This window comes from Hemitrygon akajei, chromosome 8 (assembly GCF_048418815.1).
Source record: "Hemitrygon akajei chromosome 8, sHemAka1.3, whole genome shotgun sequence".
Taxonomy (NCBI): Eukaryota; Metazoa; Chordata; class Chondrichthyes; order Myliobatiformes; family Dasyatidae; genus Hemitrygon; species Hemitrygon akajei.
In genome coordinates this window covers 26,313,123-26,329,426 of record NC_133131.1, presented here as the reverse complement: position 1 = coordinate 26,329,426, position 16,304 = coordinate 26,313,123, and the positions used below count along the sequence as shown (strand labels likewise).

At 41.6% G+C, this 16,304-nt stretch overlaps 1 protein-coding gene across 10 annotated transcripts in view; it reads left to right on the top strand.

Annotated features, from left to right (window-relative positions):
* Positions 1–16,304, top strand: part of pitpnm3 (PITPNM family member 3) — a 626,734-nt gene that overhangs the window by 545,249 nt on the left and 65,181 nt on the right. For all 10 annotated transcript variants that reach the window (XM_073053476.1, XM_073053473.1, XM_073053474.1 and 7 more), the window contains one exon: positions 4,149–4,322. In XM_073053476.1, the coding sequence (XP_072909577.1) occupies positions 4,149–4,322 (174 nt within the window). The remainder of the gene's footprint in view (positions 1–4,148; positions 4,323–16,304) is intronic.

Sequence of the window (16,304 nt, the reverse complement as noted above, 5' to 3'; positions counted from 1 at the left end):
TACTAATGGAACGTTTTTCAAATATTCTTCGCAATCTTGTTTTCAGTCTGATTTTGAAACAGAAAGACTTGCTTTATTTATTAGACAACAACGTTATGAATCAAAAAAAAATTGCTGAAATCTTGGTGAATGTGCTTCCAGCCTCTGAAAGGTGAATTACGTAACCTTTCAAAGACAATTCATTATGCTGTTTTCATCCTTTACAATATATTTGTCCTGGGTTGTTTGGTATTCATGTCTAGTAACATTCAAGGTGAGCTATTTCGTCAAACAACTTTAATCCTTATATTGTTAAATATTACTTGGTGATTTTTCCCTGTGAGATATGTTGCTTACTCTGAATTTATCTTTCCCTTTGTTAGGAATCTAAGGGCTAATTCAGAGAGAGTAGGTTTTCTAAAGTTACTGCCTGATTTGCTTCCAGTAGTTTTGGTGTTTTTTTTTGATGAAGAGAAGTCCCTTGATGTAGCTGAATTGTTTTTGATTTTAAATGTTTTGCCATTGGACTCCTGCATCCTATCACCTACTTTTGATTTCCTCTAAAAATTATCCATAAGACATAAGAGCAGAACTCGGCCATTCGGCCCACCCAGGTCTGCTCCGCCATTCCATCATGACTGATTTAATATTCCTCTTAACTCCATTCTCCTGCCTTCTCCCCGTAACCTTTGATTCCCTTACTAATCAAACTATCAGCCACTGCTTTAAATATACCCAATGACTTGGCCTTCACAGCCATCTGTGACAACGAATTCCACAGATTCGCCACCCTCTGGCTCAAGAAATTCCCCCTCATCCCTGTTCTAAAGGGACATCCTTCTATTCTGAGGCTGTACCCTCTGGCCCTAGACTCTCCCATTTTCGGAAACATCCTTTCCACATTCACGCTTTTATGTGGTAAGTTTCAATGAAATTCCTCCTCATTCTTCTCAACTCCACTGAGTACAGATGCAAAGCTAAGAAACACTCCTCGCATGTTAACCCTTTCATTCCCACGATCATTCTTGTGAATCTTCTCTGGACCCTCTTCAATGCCAGCACATCCTATGTTCGATAAAGAACCTAAAATTGCTCACAATACTCCAGATGCACTCTGACCAATGTTTTCTAAAGCCTCAGCATTGCGTTCTTATATTCTAGCCCTTGCGTAATTAATGCTCGATCAGCTGTGAGGTTTTATGCAGCCCAGGAGAGAGGACTGCTTGTCTTACAGTGAATCTGTTTTCTTCACTGTTGACATGGTGAATTGCTGGGGCTGACTTCAAACAATCTCAGCTCAACAACATGGGGAGTAATTGCAGGTCACACAATCCAGGTTAAGTTAAGTTCAGTGAGTTAACAGACAAGGGAAGGGCAATAAATATCGGGATCCCAAAGATAACCTGACAGATGTTTTTAATGGTATTTGTTGACATAAGTAATGGAAATAATTGGCTAGTGAGATGATAAATGTTTGTAATGAAATACGTATTGAATTACTATGTAGTACCCTTTAGGCCCAATACTAGATAACAGAAAATTTATGTTGTATGTTTGCATTTTGGAGAACAAAATAAAGCATGTACTCTGGAGGAACTCAGCAGGTCTAACCGTATGTCATTGGGTTCGGATATGGCGAGAGGCACTGAAGCGGGTTGATAGTTTACAGACTTCAATGCGAACAGAGTTAGAGGGAAAAGAAGACAATAAGTGCCAGGACAAACAGGGCCATTAACTAAAACTCTCAAATGGAAAACAAAGCCTACACTGTGGCTGAAAGGAATAACAAAATATAAAACGAATGCCGCAGGTCTTCAGAGTCAACTGACTCGACAGTCCAATTTATCAGGCAAGGCTGAATGCAAGCAGGCAGCGAAGGGTTGCTGTGCTAGGTTCAAGTCTCGACAAGCACTATGTCAGAAAGTATGGAGTTAAATGCTATCACAATGAAATAATTATTAGCTGACATGCACATACTCATGGGTGCAATCGCAGTATCTGCTGCAGTGCCGAATCCGTGGTTGTGACACCATATTTGTGGAGGTAAATGGACAGTTGATGTTTTGATTCAAGATCCTTCATCTTTGCTGTTCCATAAGTGTATCATTCTGTTCCCCAGTCTTGTCAGATCACTAAAAGGGTTAATGATCATATCCCATCGTAAAGTAAATCAGATGATATTTTTGCATACTTTCTTAGCTGGTGTAGGTCCCCATCAAAGATCATAACTTACACATGGATCTGGCCAGTACCAATAGGCATTTCCTACTTCTGCTCAGTCGGAGTTCTCACAAACCAGGGAAATCTGTGCTAGTGCAAGTCAAGACGAGTGTGAGATCAGCCAATGGCTTTCAAAAGGGGAACATCATTGCTCTGTTAGGGTATCTGTGAAACATGTAACTGATAGGGCTGCAGGATATTACTGTGGCTATATTCTGAGTCTAAAAATTGGGTGGGGAGGGTATCTAGTTGGTCCTTCCACTCCAAAGCCAGCATGCAGACTCAATGGAATTCTAGGTCCTCCACTGCCTTGTTTTTACCAAAATAATGGGTTTCTTCACATTGTCTTGGCTCACTGAGTGAGTACTGAGAGGAGCTTCATCTATTAAAAAGATTCCAGGACTCCAGAACAAAATCTCCTGTTCTCCAGGGCCTCGCCTGCTGGTTGCTACCAATGAGCACCTGTAGACGTAAACATGATTTAGTTAAAATTCCAACCTTTAAGATTCTTACCCTAATTGTATTATTTATAAAACATACAAGAAATTACTAGATATAAGGTGGCACCTTTCTCATCTCATCTGGGATGTTCTCAAAGCACTTTGCATGATGCATATCAACAAATTCAACAAGGTTCCTCAAACATACTCAAAATAAAAGGGGGCTTACTTTTCCCTAAGCATTACTTCTGTGGGTAGTAATCATTATGAAGTTCAAAGAAATTGATTATTCCCTGCAATTAAAAGTCACATACATTAGAACATTTTATTCATTAAGAATTCTCTCCCTTCTGCAAAACTGGTTATCATTCTATGTTTTTCAGCAAAATGATGTAGGCAGATTCAGATTCAGAAACATACAATGCAATGTGTTGTTTGCGCTAACAACCAACACATCCAAGGATGCGCTGGCCAACACAGTAGCCTAGTGGTTAACATGACGCAATTACAGCTCAGAGTGTTCCAGAGGTCGGAGTTCAATTCCGGTGTCATTCTGTAAGGAGTCTCTGTACGTCCTCCCCGTGGAATGCATAGGTGTTTCTCCAGATCCTTCGGTTTCCTCCCATAGTCCAAATATATACCAGGTGGATTAATTGGTCATTGTAAATTGTTCTGTGATGAGGTCAGGGGCATGGTTCAAGAGGACAGAAGGGCCTCCGCGTTATCGTTAAATAATGCATGTGTTGTCACACATTCTGGTGCCAACATGACATTGAGGAAACTGTCTCCAGTGTTCTTCATAATGATACATATGAAGTATTCTCTATGATTAATGTAAATAAAAAGACTGAGTTTATACACATAGTTATTGTTTTCTCTGCTGGCATTGGTGGTTCTTCTGCAATGTTTAACTGCACAGGAGCCTAGAGGCTCGTGTGCCAATATTACAGTTCGGATTGTTCTGGAGTTTAGAGTTCAATTCTGATGCCATTCTATAATGAGTCTTTGTACACCCGCCCTGTGGAATGCGTGGGTTTTCCCTGTGTGCTCCAGTTTGTCCCCCACAAGTCCAAAGATGGACTGGGTAGGCTAATTGGTCTCTGTAAATTGTCCTGTGACCGGGTTGATGTTGGTCAGTGTTGTGGGGTTGCTGGAGTGTGAAAGACCTACTCTGCACTGTATCACTAAGGAAAATAAAATGACTGAAGGATGGAAATATGTTTTATCTTTATAAGCCCTAAAAACCCTTGTTTCAGTCCTTTCTGTAGGGAGGTGACCTAAAGCAATGTATACTGGTATTGTATCTCACTAAAACGAACTGTATAATCCAAGCAGATTAAACTAATTGATAGAAGACTGGTTTGGAGTTGTGAAAGTTATCAGCATAATTTGACATCAGAAGCATTAACTTATAGCCTTATGAAAATTCTGTCTTTAATTCTTTAGAGGAAAGCTGTCTTATCCTTGAAGTTTTCATTGCTTTTTACCTGCATCGTTTTGTGCCCACAGCTGATGTCATACCAAGCCACCAGTCTCTCTTTCTGGAAAGTTCTAATGCACCCATGTCCCCTAACACACTACTGACACAATTGCAACGAGAAATCCGCAGAAGCAGTCAGGTCAGCATTACCAGCGAGGTGTCAGGTTCCTCGGAGAATTTTTTTGCAGCTAATATTGCCAGCAGTAAGTAAACTAATATTTTGTTGCATGTTCTCTGGCATTTCTGTTTCAGTCACCTTGGTAGATAAAGCTATAAAGTGCTGATTACTGTGTCCCAACTGTTGGTAGCCTGGGGAGTGCAGCCTTTCAAGGCTGCTTGGTTGTTCGGTTCCTGGGATGTGCCCATGAGGCAAGAAGCCGAGAAGGGCAAGATACCATGGACAAGTGGTAGGGTTCATGCTAAATATGGAAGCATGCCCTGGTTCACTTTCATCTGGGCTTCAGACCTGCTTGGACATGCTTCGCTTCTGCAGTGCTGAGTTGATGCTTCAAAAGTGAAATGTGCGAATTTGAGAGGAACTTCAGATGGATGTGAAAGATCCTAAGCTCGTAGTTTAAGAAGAGAAGGGTTTCCCCATTCCCTTGTCCGTCTATGCTTTCCATATTCCTTTACATTTGGATCTTGCTGTGCACAGAATGACTGCCATTTTCCTGTGCAATTACCAGTGACCACTGTTCAAAAGCAATTAAGTACCTGCAAAGGGCTCTGAGCCAACTTAGGGGTATGAGAGCCATCATGACAAACGCAAGCCCCTCTCTGACTCAGCAAAATGATTCAAGGCAGATTACCCGAACACTCTTATGTTCATTGGTGAAGGATAATTCCTGATTGATTTCCTTTGTCCTTGTGCAAATAATCTAACGAGGTTGCCGATTATTGGCAGCATTTGAAATGAGCATTGTCTCCTGCACCTAAAATATCTTTTCCTCAGAAGGGTTTCCCTACATTTATACTGCCCATCCAGCACTTGCCAACTGTAGTGTAGTACAAGCCAGCCTGTAATTCATAACTCTTCCCCCGAATTCCATTAAGATCAGCAGATGCTGAAAAAAGCTGAGAACAATTGCTATTCACATGTTCTTCCGCTGTTAAAAATAGCTCTGGCTCATAATCAGAATGTCACAGTAACAAAAGATATATATAGATCAGTCAGATCAGTAAGAATGTAGTGAAATGTCTGCTCTGTAAAAGACAGCAATCACATTGTCTGTTGTTATTGGAACATTAGTCCTGACTACAATTAAGATGCATAACAAGCAATATTTAGGTACAAAGAACAAGCTTTTTAATATTTGGTTTGTTATTTTTGGATTAGAATGATTACTGTAAAAGAGGCATTTATCTATATTTCTGTTTATATGTTTTCCTCAGAGCCATTATGAGTTGTTGGTTGCGTGACAATGGTTTGGTATTATAGTAGGTAACCAGGGAAAGGTTTTTTCATGCTTGTATTGATAAAACACAGAGATACGGAAATAGGAAACATGAAGGTTATGGAATGTTTTGCTCTCTCATAGTATTGTCTTTGTATACACAATCTTTTGCATGTTGATGACATTGTTGCTGTTAATTTATTTTTAATTAACATTGTAATTAAAGTTTTATAGATATGTGGAAAATAATTCCTTTTCAACAGTCTAATTGGACCTGTCACAGTCCATCTCCCTTCCTCTCCCTGTCTCTCCCCCTCTCTCAATCCCTCTCCCCCTCCACTCCCACTCCCTCCTCCTTCCCCTCTCTCCCCTTCTAATCCTCCCGTCCAACTCTTCCCCTCCCTCCTCCCCCTCCCTTCCCCCTCCCTCTACCCCTACCTTTCTCCCTCTCCCCTACTTTCCTCCCCTCCTTCTTTCTTCATCCCTCTCCCTATCCCTCATCCCTCTCTCTGTCTCCCCACCCCCACCGTTTCCCCCTCTATCACTCCCAACAGTCTCCCTTTGTCTTGCCCACCCCTCTCCGTCTTGTCCCTCCATTTCCCTTCTTTCTCGCTCCTTCCCTCTCCCCTTCTCCTTTCAGCAGGCAGTTTTGTCTATTTAGTTTGTTAATGGAGATGGATCTAGATTATTTCATTGTGTTGTCAACAACTTCATAACCTGAGGCTGAATTAGCATCATAACTGTAATATATAACCATATAACAATTACTGCATGGAAACAGGCCATCTCGGCCCTTCTAGTCCATGCCGATGCTCACACTCACCTAGTCCCTCCGACCTGCACTCAGCCCATAACCCTCCATTCCTTTCCTGTCCATATACCTATCCAATTTTACTTTAAATGACAATACCGAACCTGCCTCTACCACTTCTACTGGAAGCTCATTCCACACAGCTACCACTGTCTGAGTAAAGAAATTCCCCCTCATGTTACCTTTAAACTTTTGCCCCCTAACTCTCAAATCATGTCCTCTTGTTTGAATCTCCCCTACTCTCAGTGGAAAAAGCCTATCCACGTCAACTCTATCTCTCCCCCTCATAATTTTAAATACCTCTATCAAGTCCCCCCTCAACCTTCTACACTCCAAAGAATAAAGACCTAACTTGTTCAACCTTTCCCTGTAACTTAGGTGCTGAAACCCAAGTAACATTCTAGTAAGTCTTCTCTGTACTCTCTCTATTTTGTTGATATATTTCCTATAATTCGGTGACCAGAACTGTACACAATATTCCAAATTCAGCCTTACCAATGCCTTGTACAATTTTAACATTACATCCCAACTCCTATACTTAATGCTCTGATTTATAAAGGCCAGCATACCAAAAGCTTTCTTCACCACCCTATCCACACGAGATTCCACCTTCAGGGAACTATGCACCATTATTCCTAGATCACTCTGTTCTACTGCATTCTTCAATGCCCTACCATTTACAATGTATGTCCTATTTGGATTATTCCTACCAAAATGTAGCACCTCACACTTATCAGCATTCAACTCCATCTGCCATTGTTCAGCCCACTCTTCTAACTGGCCTAAATCTCTCTGCAAGCTTTGAAAACCTACTTCATTATCCACAACGCCACCTACCTTAGTATCATCTGCATACTTACTAATCCAATTTACCACCCCATCATCCAGATCATTAATGTATATGACAAACAACATTGGACCCAATACAGATCCCTAAGGCACACCACTAGTCACCGGCCTCCAACCTGACAAACAGTTATCCACCACTACTCTCTGGCATCTCCCATCCAGCCACTGTTGAATCCATTTTACTACTTCAATATTAATACCTAACAATTGAACCTTCCTAACTAACCTTCTGTGCGGAACCTTGTCAGAGGCCTTACTGAAGTCCATATAGACAACGTCCACTGCTTTACCCTCGTCAACTTTCCTCATAACCTCTTCAAAAAATTCAATAAGATTTGTCAAACAATACCTTCCACGCACAAGTCCATCTTGACTGTTCCTAATCAGACCCTGTCTATCCAGATAATTATATATACCATCTCTAAGAATACTCTCCATTAATTTACCCACCACTGATGTCAAACTGACAGGCCTATAATTGCTAGGTTTACTCTTAGAACCCTTTTTAAACAATGGAACCACATGAGCAATACGCCAATCCTCTGGCACCATCCCCGTTTCTAATGACATTTGAAATATTTCTGTCAGAGCCCCTGCTATTTCTACACCAACTTCCCTTAAGGTCCTAGGGAATATCCTGACAGGATCCAGAGATTTATCCACTTTTATATTCCTTAAAAGTGCCAGTACTTCCTCCTCTTTAATTGTCATCGTTTCTATAACTTCCCTACTTGTTTCCCTTACCTTACACAATTCAATATCCTTCTCCTTAGTGAATACCGAAGAAAAGAAATTGTTCAAAATCTCCCCCATCTCTTTCGGCTCCACACATAGCTGTCCACTCTGATTCTGTAAGGGACCAATTTTATCCCTCACTATCCTTATGCTATTAATATAACTGTAGAAACCCTTCAGATTTATTTTCACCTTACTTGCCAAAGCAACCTCATATCTTTTAGCTTTTCTAATTTCTTTCTTAAGATTCTTTTTACATTCTTTATATTCCTTGAGCACCTCACTTACTCCATGCTGCCTATATTTATTATAGATCTTCCTCTTTTTCCGAACCAAGTTTCCAATATCCCTTGAAAACCATGGTGCTCTCAAACTTTTAACCTTTCCTTTCAACCTTACAGGAATATAAAGATTCTGTACCTTCAAAATTTCACCTTTAAATGACCTCCATTTCTCTATTACATCCTTCCCATAAAACAAATTGTCCCAATCCACTCCTTCTAAGTTTTTTTGCATCTCCTCAAAGTCAGCCTTTCTCCAATCAAGAATCTCAACCCTGGGTCCAGTCCTATCCTTCTCCATAATTATATTGAAACTAATGGCATTGTGATCACTGGACCCTAAGTGCTCCCCAACACATACGTCCGTCACCTGACCTATCTCAGTCCCTAACAGGAGATCCAACACTGCCCCTTCTCTAGTCGGTACCTCTATGTATTGCTGCAAAAAATTATCCTGCACATATTTTCCAAACTCCAAACCATCCAGCCCTTTTACAGAATGGGCTTCCCAGTCTATGTGTGGAAAATTAAAATCTCCCACAATCACAACCTTGTGCTTACTACAAATATCTGCTATCTCCTTACAAATTTGCTCCTCCAATTCTCGCTCCCCATTAGGTGGTCTATAATACACCCCTATAAGTGTTACTACACCTTTCCCATTCCTCAATTCCACCCAGATAGTCTCCCTAGATGAGCCCTCTAACCTATCCTGCCAAAGCAGCGCTGTAATATTTTCTCGGACAAGCAATGCCACACCTCCTCCTCTTGCCCCTCCTATTCTATCACACCTGAAGCAACGAAATCCAGGAATATTTAGTTGCCAATCACACTCCTCCTGCAACCATCTTTCACTAATAGCTACAACATCATATTTCCAGGTATCAATCCATGCTCTAAGCTCATCCTCCTTTCTACAATGCTTCTAACATTAAAATAGATGCATTTAAGAAACTCTCCTCCTCTTCCTCTCTGTTTTTCCCTAACGATGCGATCAACTTTATTATCTTTTTCTTCCTTCTCGCATACATCTTCGGTCTGAGCGCTCCCCTTCTCTATCACCTGCCTATCCTCCCTCACACACTGTCTGCTAGCTTTCTCTATTTGTGAACTAACCTCTTCTCCCCTAGTCTCTTCAAATTGATTCCCACTCCCCAACCATTCTGGTTTAAAGTCTCCCCAGTAGCCTTAGCAAATCTCCCCACCAGGATATTGGTCCCCCTAGGATTCAAGTGTAACCTGTCCTTTTTGTACAGGTCACACCTGCCCCAAAAGAGGTCCCAATGATCCAAAAAATTGAATCCCTGCCCCCTGCTCCAATCCGTCAGACACGCATTTATCCTCCACCTCATTCTATTCCTACTCTCACTGTCGCGTGGCACAGGCAGTAATCCTGAGATTACTACCTTTGTGGTCCTTCTTCTCAACTGCCTTCCTAACTCCCTATATTCTCCTTTCAGAACCTCTTCCCTTTTCCTACCTATGTCATTGGTACCTATATGTACCACGACCTCTGGCTCCTCACCCTCCCACTTCAGGATATCTTGGATGCAATCAGAAAAATCCCGAACCCTGGCACCAGGGAGGCAAACTATCATCCGGGTCTCCTGATCGCGTCCACAGAATCGCCTATCTGACCCTCTAACTATCGAGTCCCCTATTACTACTGCCTTCCTCTTCCTTTCCCTACCCTTCTGAGCCACAGGGCCGGACTCTGTGCCGGAGGCACGGCCTCTGTTGCTTCCTCCAGGTAGGCTGTCCCCCCCAACAGTACTCAAACAGGAGTACTTATTGTCAAGGGGTACAGCCACTGGGTTACTCTCTAGTATCTGACGCAGATGTGGACTTCTGGGAGGCTAGGAGACTCCAGGACCTCCCACATCCGAAACCGAGAACAACAAGGTGCCCACACACTCATGCTTCCCCTTTCCTCAAATAACAGGAAAAACTGAAACCTAAACCTACCTTGCCTTGCCCGCTTCTGCCTGAGCACATTGAGCCCAAGGCCTTAAGCCTTCACTCTGCTCTCGGCTTACTCTGCTGCCCACAAATGACGCTGCCCGCTGTATAAGGCTGTGTCTTTTTAAAATTGTCCCCGCTTCACTGCCCGCCGTCACACGCCTGCAAAGTCCCGCCTCTCTCGACTCCGATGAGAATAAGAAAAATTCAAGATGGCTCCCGCCGCACTCCCATTCTGATCCTCCGACTTCCTTCTCCAAACGAAAAAAAAATATGGTGGTTAATTCTGTTTGGATAGATGAAATAGTAATTTTAGGATCACAAGGCACTTATGAATAAGAAAGACACTTCTCTTCATTGAGGGAGGGACCACAAAGTTCCTCCTATCTCCAACCACGTAGTAGATGCCATGGCCAAGGAAGTTCACCAGTACATCTACTTCTGCACCCTACTGGTTGGGAAGGAGAATAGGTGATAGGTGTAGCTGAGAGCATGGCAACACTTGCGGGCTGCTCCAATGCATTCGTGGACTGAGTTAGCTGTTGACGCAAACAGTGCATTTCACTGTACATTTCAATGTACATATGATAAATAAACTTAATCTTTTTTCCAAAAAAAACCTGCTTCTAACCATCCTTCTCATAATTAGTCCTCTTTAACTACAATTTTTGTTTAGAGGCTCATTTGGAACTTCGTGTTACCACACTTTCAGGTTGTTACTTTCCAGTCCCTCACAACCCTTCGTGTGTGAGGAAACTTCTCCTCCATCTTCCTCTAATTCTTTATAATTTAGATATTGTCCCACCGGTAGAAATAATTTCTGTGTTTCCTTACCACATAGCAGGAGGACATTTGGTCGCTGAATCTTTGCTGTCTTGGACAGCAATCACATCTCTCCACTAATTTTCTCTGAAACCTATTCCCCCTACATTACCACCAACTCCCCCCTCCCTTATCTAGAGGCAATATACAGTGGCTAATTCAGACTCAGATTTATTTAGTTATTACGTGTACATGTAATGTATCGTTTGCATTAACGATCACCATAACCTAAGGATTTTGACCACCGGCTTCAACCTCCAAACTTCACCCGCCTCTGGGTATTGACCCCAGGACTCACCAGTCATAGGACTTTGATCTCAAACTTTGGACTCTCATGGACTTCCAATCCTTGGACTCATTAGCCTGAGGTTTCACTGGCCCTCATGATGCCTGCCTGCATAGACCACTGACACTGGGACTCGTCAACAGGATAGGTCACCTAAATGCCATTTGGTCCCAAAGTCTGCTCAACCAATAACCTATCAACCCTTCTATTTAAATTTAATTTCCTTCTATATACATATTGTAACCTCTGATAACTCTGAACACTGTTACTAAACAAACAAGAGCATAAGGAGTAGAAATAGAAATAGGGCATTTTGTCCTGATGTTTACTCAACCATTCATCAAGATCATAGCTGCAAACTTCTTCTGCACTTTCCACATGTCCCTGGGTTCACTTGTTATACAAAAATCTACCAACTTCCTTTGGAATGAAAATTCAATGACTGATCTCTAGGTAGAGAATTCCAAAGGCTCGTTACCTTCTGCAGGAAAAAAATTTCTCCTTATCTCAGTCTAAATGGCTTATCCCACATTTTGAGTCTGCAAGGTGGATGCTTCACAGTGGGAATGTTTCCCTGGCTGAGGAATCTAGAATCAGGAGCCATGGTGTCTGAATAAAGTCATTTAGGGTTGAGATGAGGAGAAATTTCTTCATGCAGAATGTCTGCAGATTGTCTACCTGGAGAGCTTTGGAGGTTCAGATGACTTGGAGACAATTCTCAAGATGAAGCTTGCACAAAAGTCTGGTCTTTCTGAGGAAGGTTTTACAACCTCCATATCATTTTTGACTGTGGTACGATCTGTACCTGTTCCGTAATGTCGCCAATTGCACCCTACCTCAACATAAATGCTGCTGCAACCTTTGATAATGTTCTTGTTGCTTCTCGTTTGCCAGCCTGCTAGTAGCTTGCTTCCCATTGCCCCCTCTGGATAAATTTGTGCTTGTCAAAAGTCCCTTTTGGCATCCTAATCTTTCCCACTCCCCTTGCTTGTTGGATTTAATTTGTACCTGGAGAGACAACAGACTGGATACAGGAATCTGGAGTAACACTTGAGGAATCCAGCAGGTCTGGCAGAGTCTATGGAGGGAAATGGTCAGTAGTTACTTTAGGCTGAGATCGTTTATTTGATGCAGACTCACCCTGAAATGTCGATTGTCCATTTCCCTCCATAGATGCTGAGTTCCTCCAGGACTTTGTTGCCTTTGTACCTAATCTGAAAATGTTTCAATGAATGTCAGCATTTTTATTTTGTTCAATTGCTTGTAGAGTTTATGGAGATTATGGCTAATGGACATCAGTGCATTTCTTCAGCATATTGATAGTTGTTTTACCACTATTCTTGATACCTTTATTCCAATTGTACTTAATTACTTGAATTAAAATTCCTTGCTGCTATGGTAATTTGCAAGCTCATCTCTCCAGATAAACAATTCAGACCATTTTATACTGGGAATTCTTCAAAAAAGTTGAGGAGTCAGTATTCAATCCATGACAAGTTGTGTATCTCGGCCAAGTTCCTTTATTAGCTACAGTACCTTTGGTTTCACTGAGGAAAACTTCGCCACTGTCACTTTAGACCCTGCTGAGATGACAAATTGATACCATGTTGGTCTTGTAATTGGATTGGTAGTCCAGTCACCTGGATTAATGATTCAGGGAATCTTGAGTTCAAATCGCTCTATGGTAGCAGATGAATTTACATTCAGTTAATGAAACTGAGTATTGCAATACGATAGTGAATTCGTGATTGCTTGGTTGTTATAAACAGAATGCCTATCTGATTCATCAAAGTAACAGAAATCTGGTTTTCTATGCAGACCTACAGCAAGGTAGATGTTCCTCATATGTTAACCTTTTCATTCCCAGAACCACTCTCATGAATCTCCTCTGGACCCTCTGAATTGCTAGCACATCTTTTCTTAGATAAGCACCACAAAACTGCTTACAATACTCCAAGTGTGGTCTGACCAACACTTTATGAAGCCTGAGCATTAAATCCTTGCTCATTTATTCTAGTCCTCTTGAAATTAATGCTGGCATTGCATTTGTCTTCCCTACCACTGACTCAACCTACGAGTTAAGTTTAAGGACTCCCAAGTTCCTTTGCACCTCTGATTTTTGAATTTTCTCCCCATTTTGAAAATAGTCTGTGCCTTTATTCCTTCTACCAAATAGCATGACTACACACTTCCCTACACTATAGTCCAACTGTCATTTCTTTGTCCATTCTCCTACTATGTCTAAGTCATTCTGCAAACTCTCTTCTTCCTCAACACTTCCTGCTCCTCCATCTATCTTTGTATCACCTGCAAATCTGGTCACAAAGCCCTCGTTTCTGTCATCCTAATTGTTGACGTACAAGGTAAAAATAAGCGGTCCCAATACTGACTCCTAAAGAACAACACTAGTCACAGGCAGCCAACCAGAATAGGCCACCTTCATTCTGACACATTACCTCCTGCCAGTCAGCCAATCTTCAAGTTCAAGTTTAACTTTCATTAAACCATATATGAATACTCATGAATACAGCCAAACGAAACAGCATTCCTCTGGGACCAAGGTGCAAAACACAGTACCAACAGTCATGCACAGCACAAGGCACTTATAAGATACCAAGTAAGCATACAGTCACATGATATATATATATATAGCCCAAGACCCTGAATAACATATCCTGTAAATTGATAGGGCATGGTTGTTATCGGCAAGAACAAGCAATTCTCAGCAGTCTGCAGATGAATATATGCATGCACGCAGTCCAGATTTTCATTCCACCATGTGAACACCAGAGGGCAGCACTGACTGGAGGTGCAAGCCTACAACTCAGCATGGACATTTCACTACACTGCCTCCGGCAGCTCCTCTCCTGGACTGCTGCAACAGGCATGCCCTCGGCTTGAGGCCTTGTCCCTGCTACAACCAAGGACATACAGCTCCTCTGCTGTCTGTCTCACCAATTTAAAAAAAAGGAAGTGAACTTGTAGCATATTACATTACCAATATCCAACAGGGTCCTGCAATTGCAAAAGAAACATCCAAGACAATCACTCACTGTTAGACTGCACATCGCCTTTGTGCACCAACTCCGATACCTTTCTGCAGCAAGCAGCAATATTTTCCACACCAAGTCCAGCTTCCCAAGCTGCTCCGCAGATGAGCAGCTCACTGGTGGGGTAGACTTGCAGTACTTGAAGTTCTTAATGTGCAACATTGTCTTACAATCATAAAAAAGACATTTAAAATTACAAAAACACCTTTGGTTGGCCCCCGCAGAGCCGCAGCATTCAAAACTGGGGCCATCTTACTGTAAGATCCTACTGGATTGTCTATCCATGCAAATATCTTTCCAATAATACCACGGGCTGTTTTCTTCTTAAGCAGCCTCGTGCGGCACCTTGTCAAAGGCCACATGAAAATCTAAGTAAACAACGTCCACTGACTCTCCTCTGTCTATTTTGCCAGTTATTTCCTCAAAGACTTCCAACAGATTTGTCAGGCAAGATATCCCCTTAAGGAAACCATGCTGACTTCAGCCCACTTTATCAAGTACCTCAAACCTTATCCTTAATAATGAAACCCAACATCTTCCCAACCACTGAAGAAGTTCCTTTCCTCTGCCTCCTTCTTAAAGGTTTGAGTGACATTTGTAATTTTCCAGTCATCTCAAACCATTCTGGAATCTAGTGATTCTTGAAAGATCATTACTAATGCCTTCACAATCTCTTCAGCTACCTTTTTCAGAACCCTGAGGTGCAGTCCATCTGGTTCAGGTGACTTATCTACCTTAAGACCTTTCAGCTTCCCAAGCACCATCTCCATAGCAACTATGCTCATTTCTGTCCCTGAGATTTCTGGCATCGTAAAGACTGATACAAAATACTTATTCAGTTCATCTGCCATTCCATTGTCTCCCATTACTACCTCTCTACCATCATTTTACAATAGTCCACTCTTGCTGTGCTTTCATTCTTTGTATACTTTGAAAAAGCTTTTGGTATCCTCTTTGATATTATTGGCTAACTTACCTCCATGTTTAATCGTTTCTCACTTTTTTTTTGTTGCAGTCTGCTGACTTTTAAAATCTTGTCAATTCTCTACCTTTCCACTAATTTTTGCGATATTATATGCCCTCTCTTTTGCTTTAGTGCTGTATTTGGCTTACCTTGTCAGCTGTAGATGTCTCATTCCTCATTTAGAATATTTAATCATCTTTGGGATGTATCTACACTATGCCTTCCAAGTTGACCCCAGGAACTCCAACCATTGCTGTTCTGCCGTTATCTCTGCTAGTGTACCCTTACAATCAACTTTGGCCAGCTCCTCTCTCATGCCTCTGTAATTCCCTTTGCTCCAATGTAATAACGATAAGTTTGACTTTATCTTCTTCCTATCAAGCTGCAGGGTGAATTCTATCATATTTTATGATAACTGTCTCCTAAAGGTTCATTTACCTTAAGCCCCCTAATCAAATCTGGTTTATTGCACAACACTCAATCCAGAATTTCCTTTCCACTAGTGGGCTCAATCACAAGCTGCTCTAAAGAGCTATCTCATAGGAATTCTACAATTTCCCTTTCTTGGGATCCAGCACCAGACTGATTTCCTCAATCTACCTGCATATTGAAATCCCTAATGACTATTATAACATTGTCCTTTTACATGCCTTTTTTATTTCCCATTGTAATTTATATGCCACATCCTGGCTACTGTTTGGGCATCTGTATTAACTCCCATAAGGTCCATTTACCCTTGTAGTTTCTTAACTCTACCCGCAACACTTCGATATCTTCCCATCCTATGTCACCTCTTCCTAAGATTTTGATTTCAGTTTTTACCAACAGAGCCCCTCCCCCCCCAGCCTACCTGTCTGTCCTTTTGATACAATATGTATCCTTGGATGTTAAGCCCTCAACTATGATCTTACTTCAGCTACAACTCAGTAATGAAATCAATTTCATACCTGCCAATCTCTAACTATGCTACAAGATCATCTACCTGAATCCGTATGCTGTGTGCATTCAAATATTACACCTTCAGTCCTGTATTA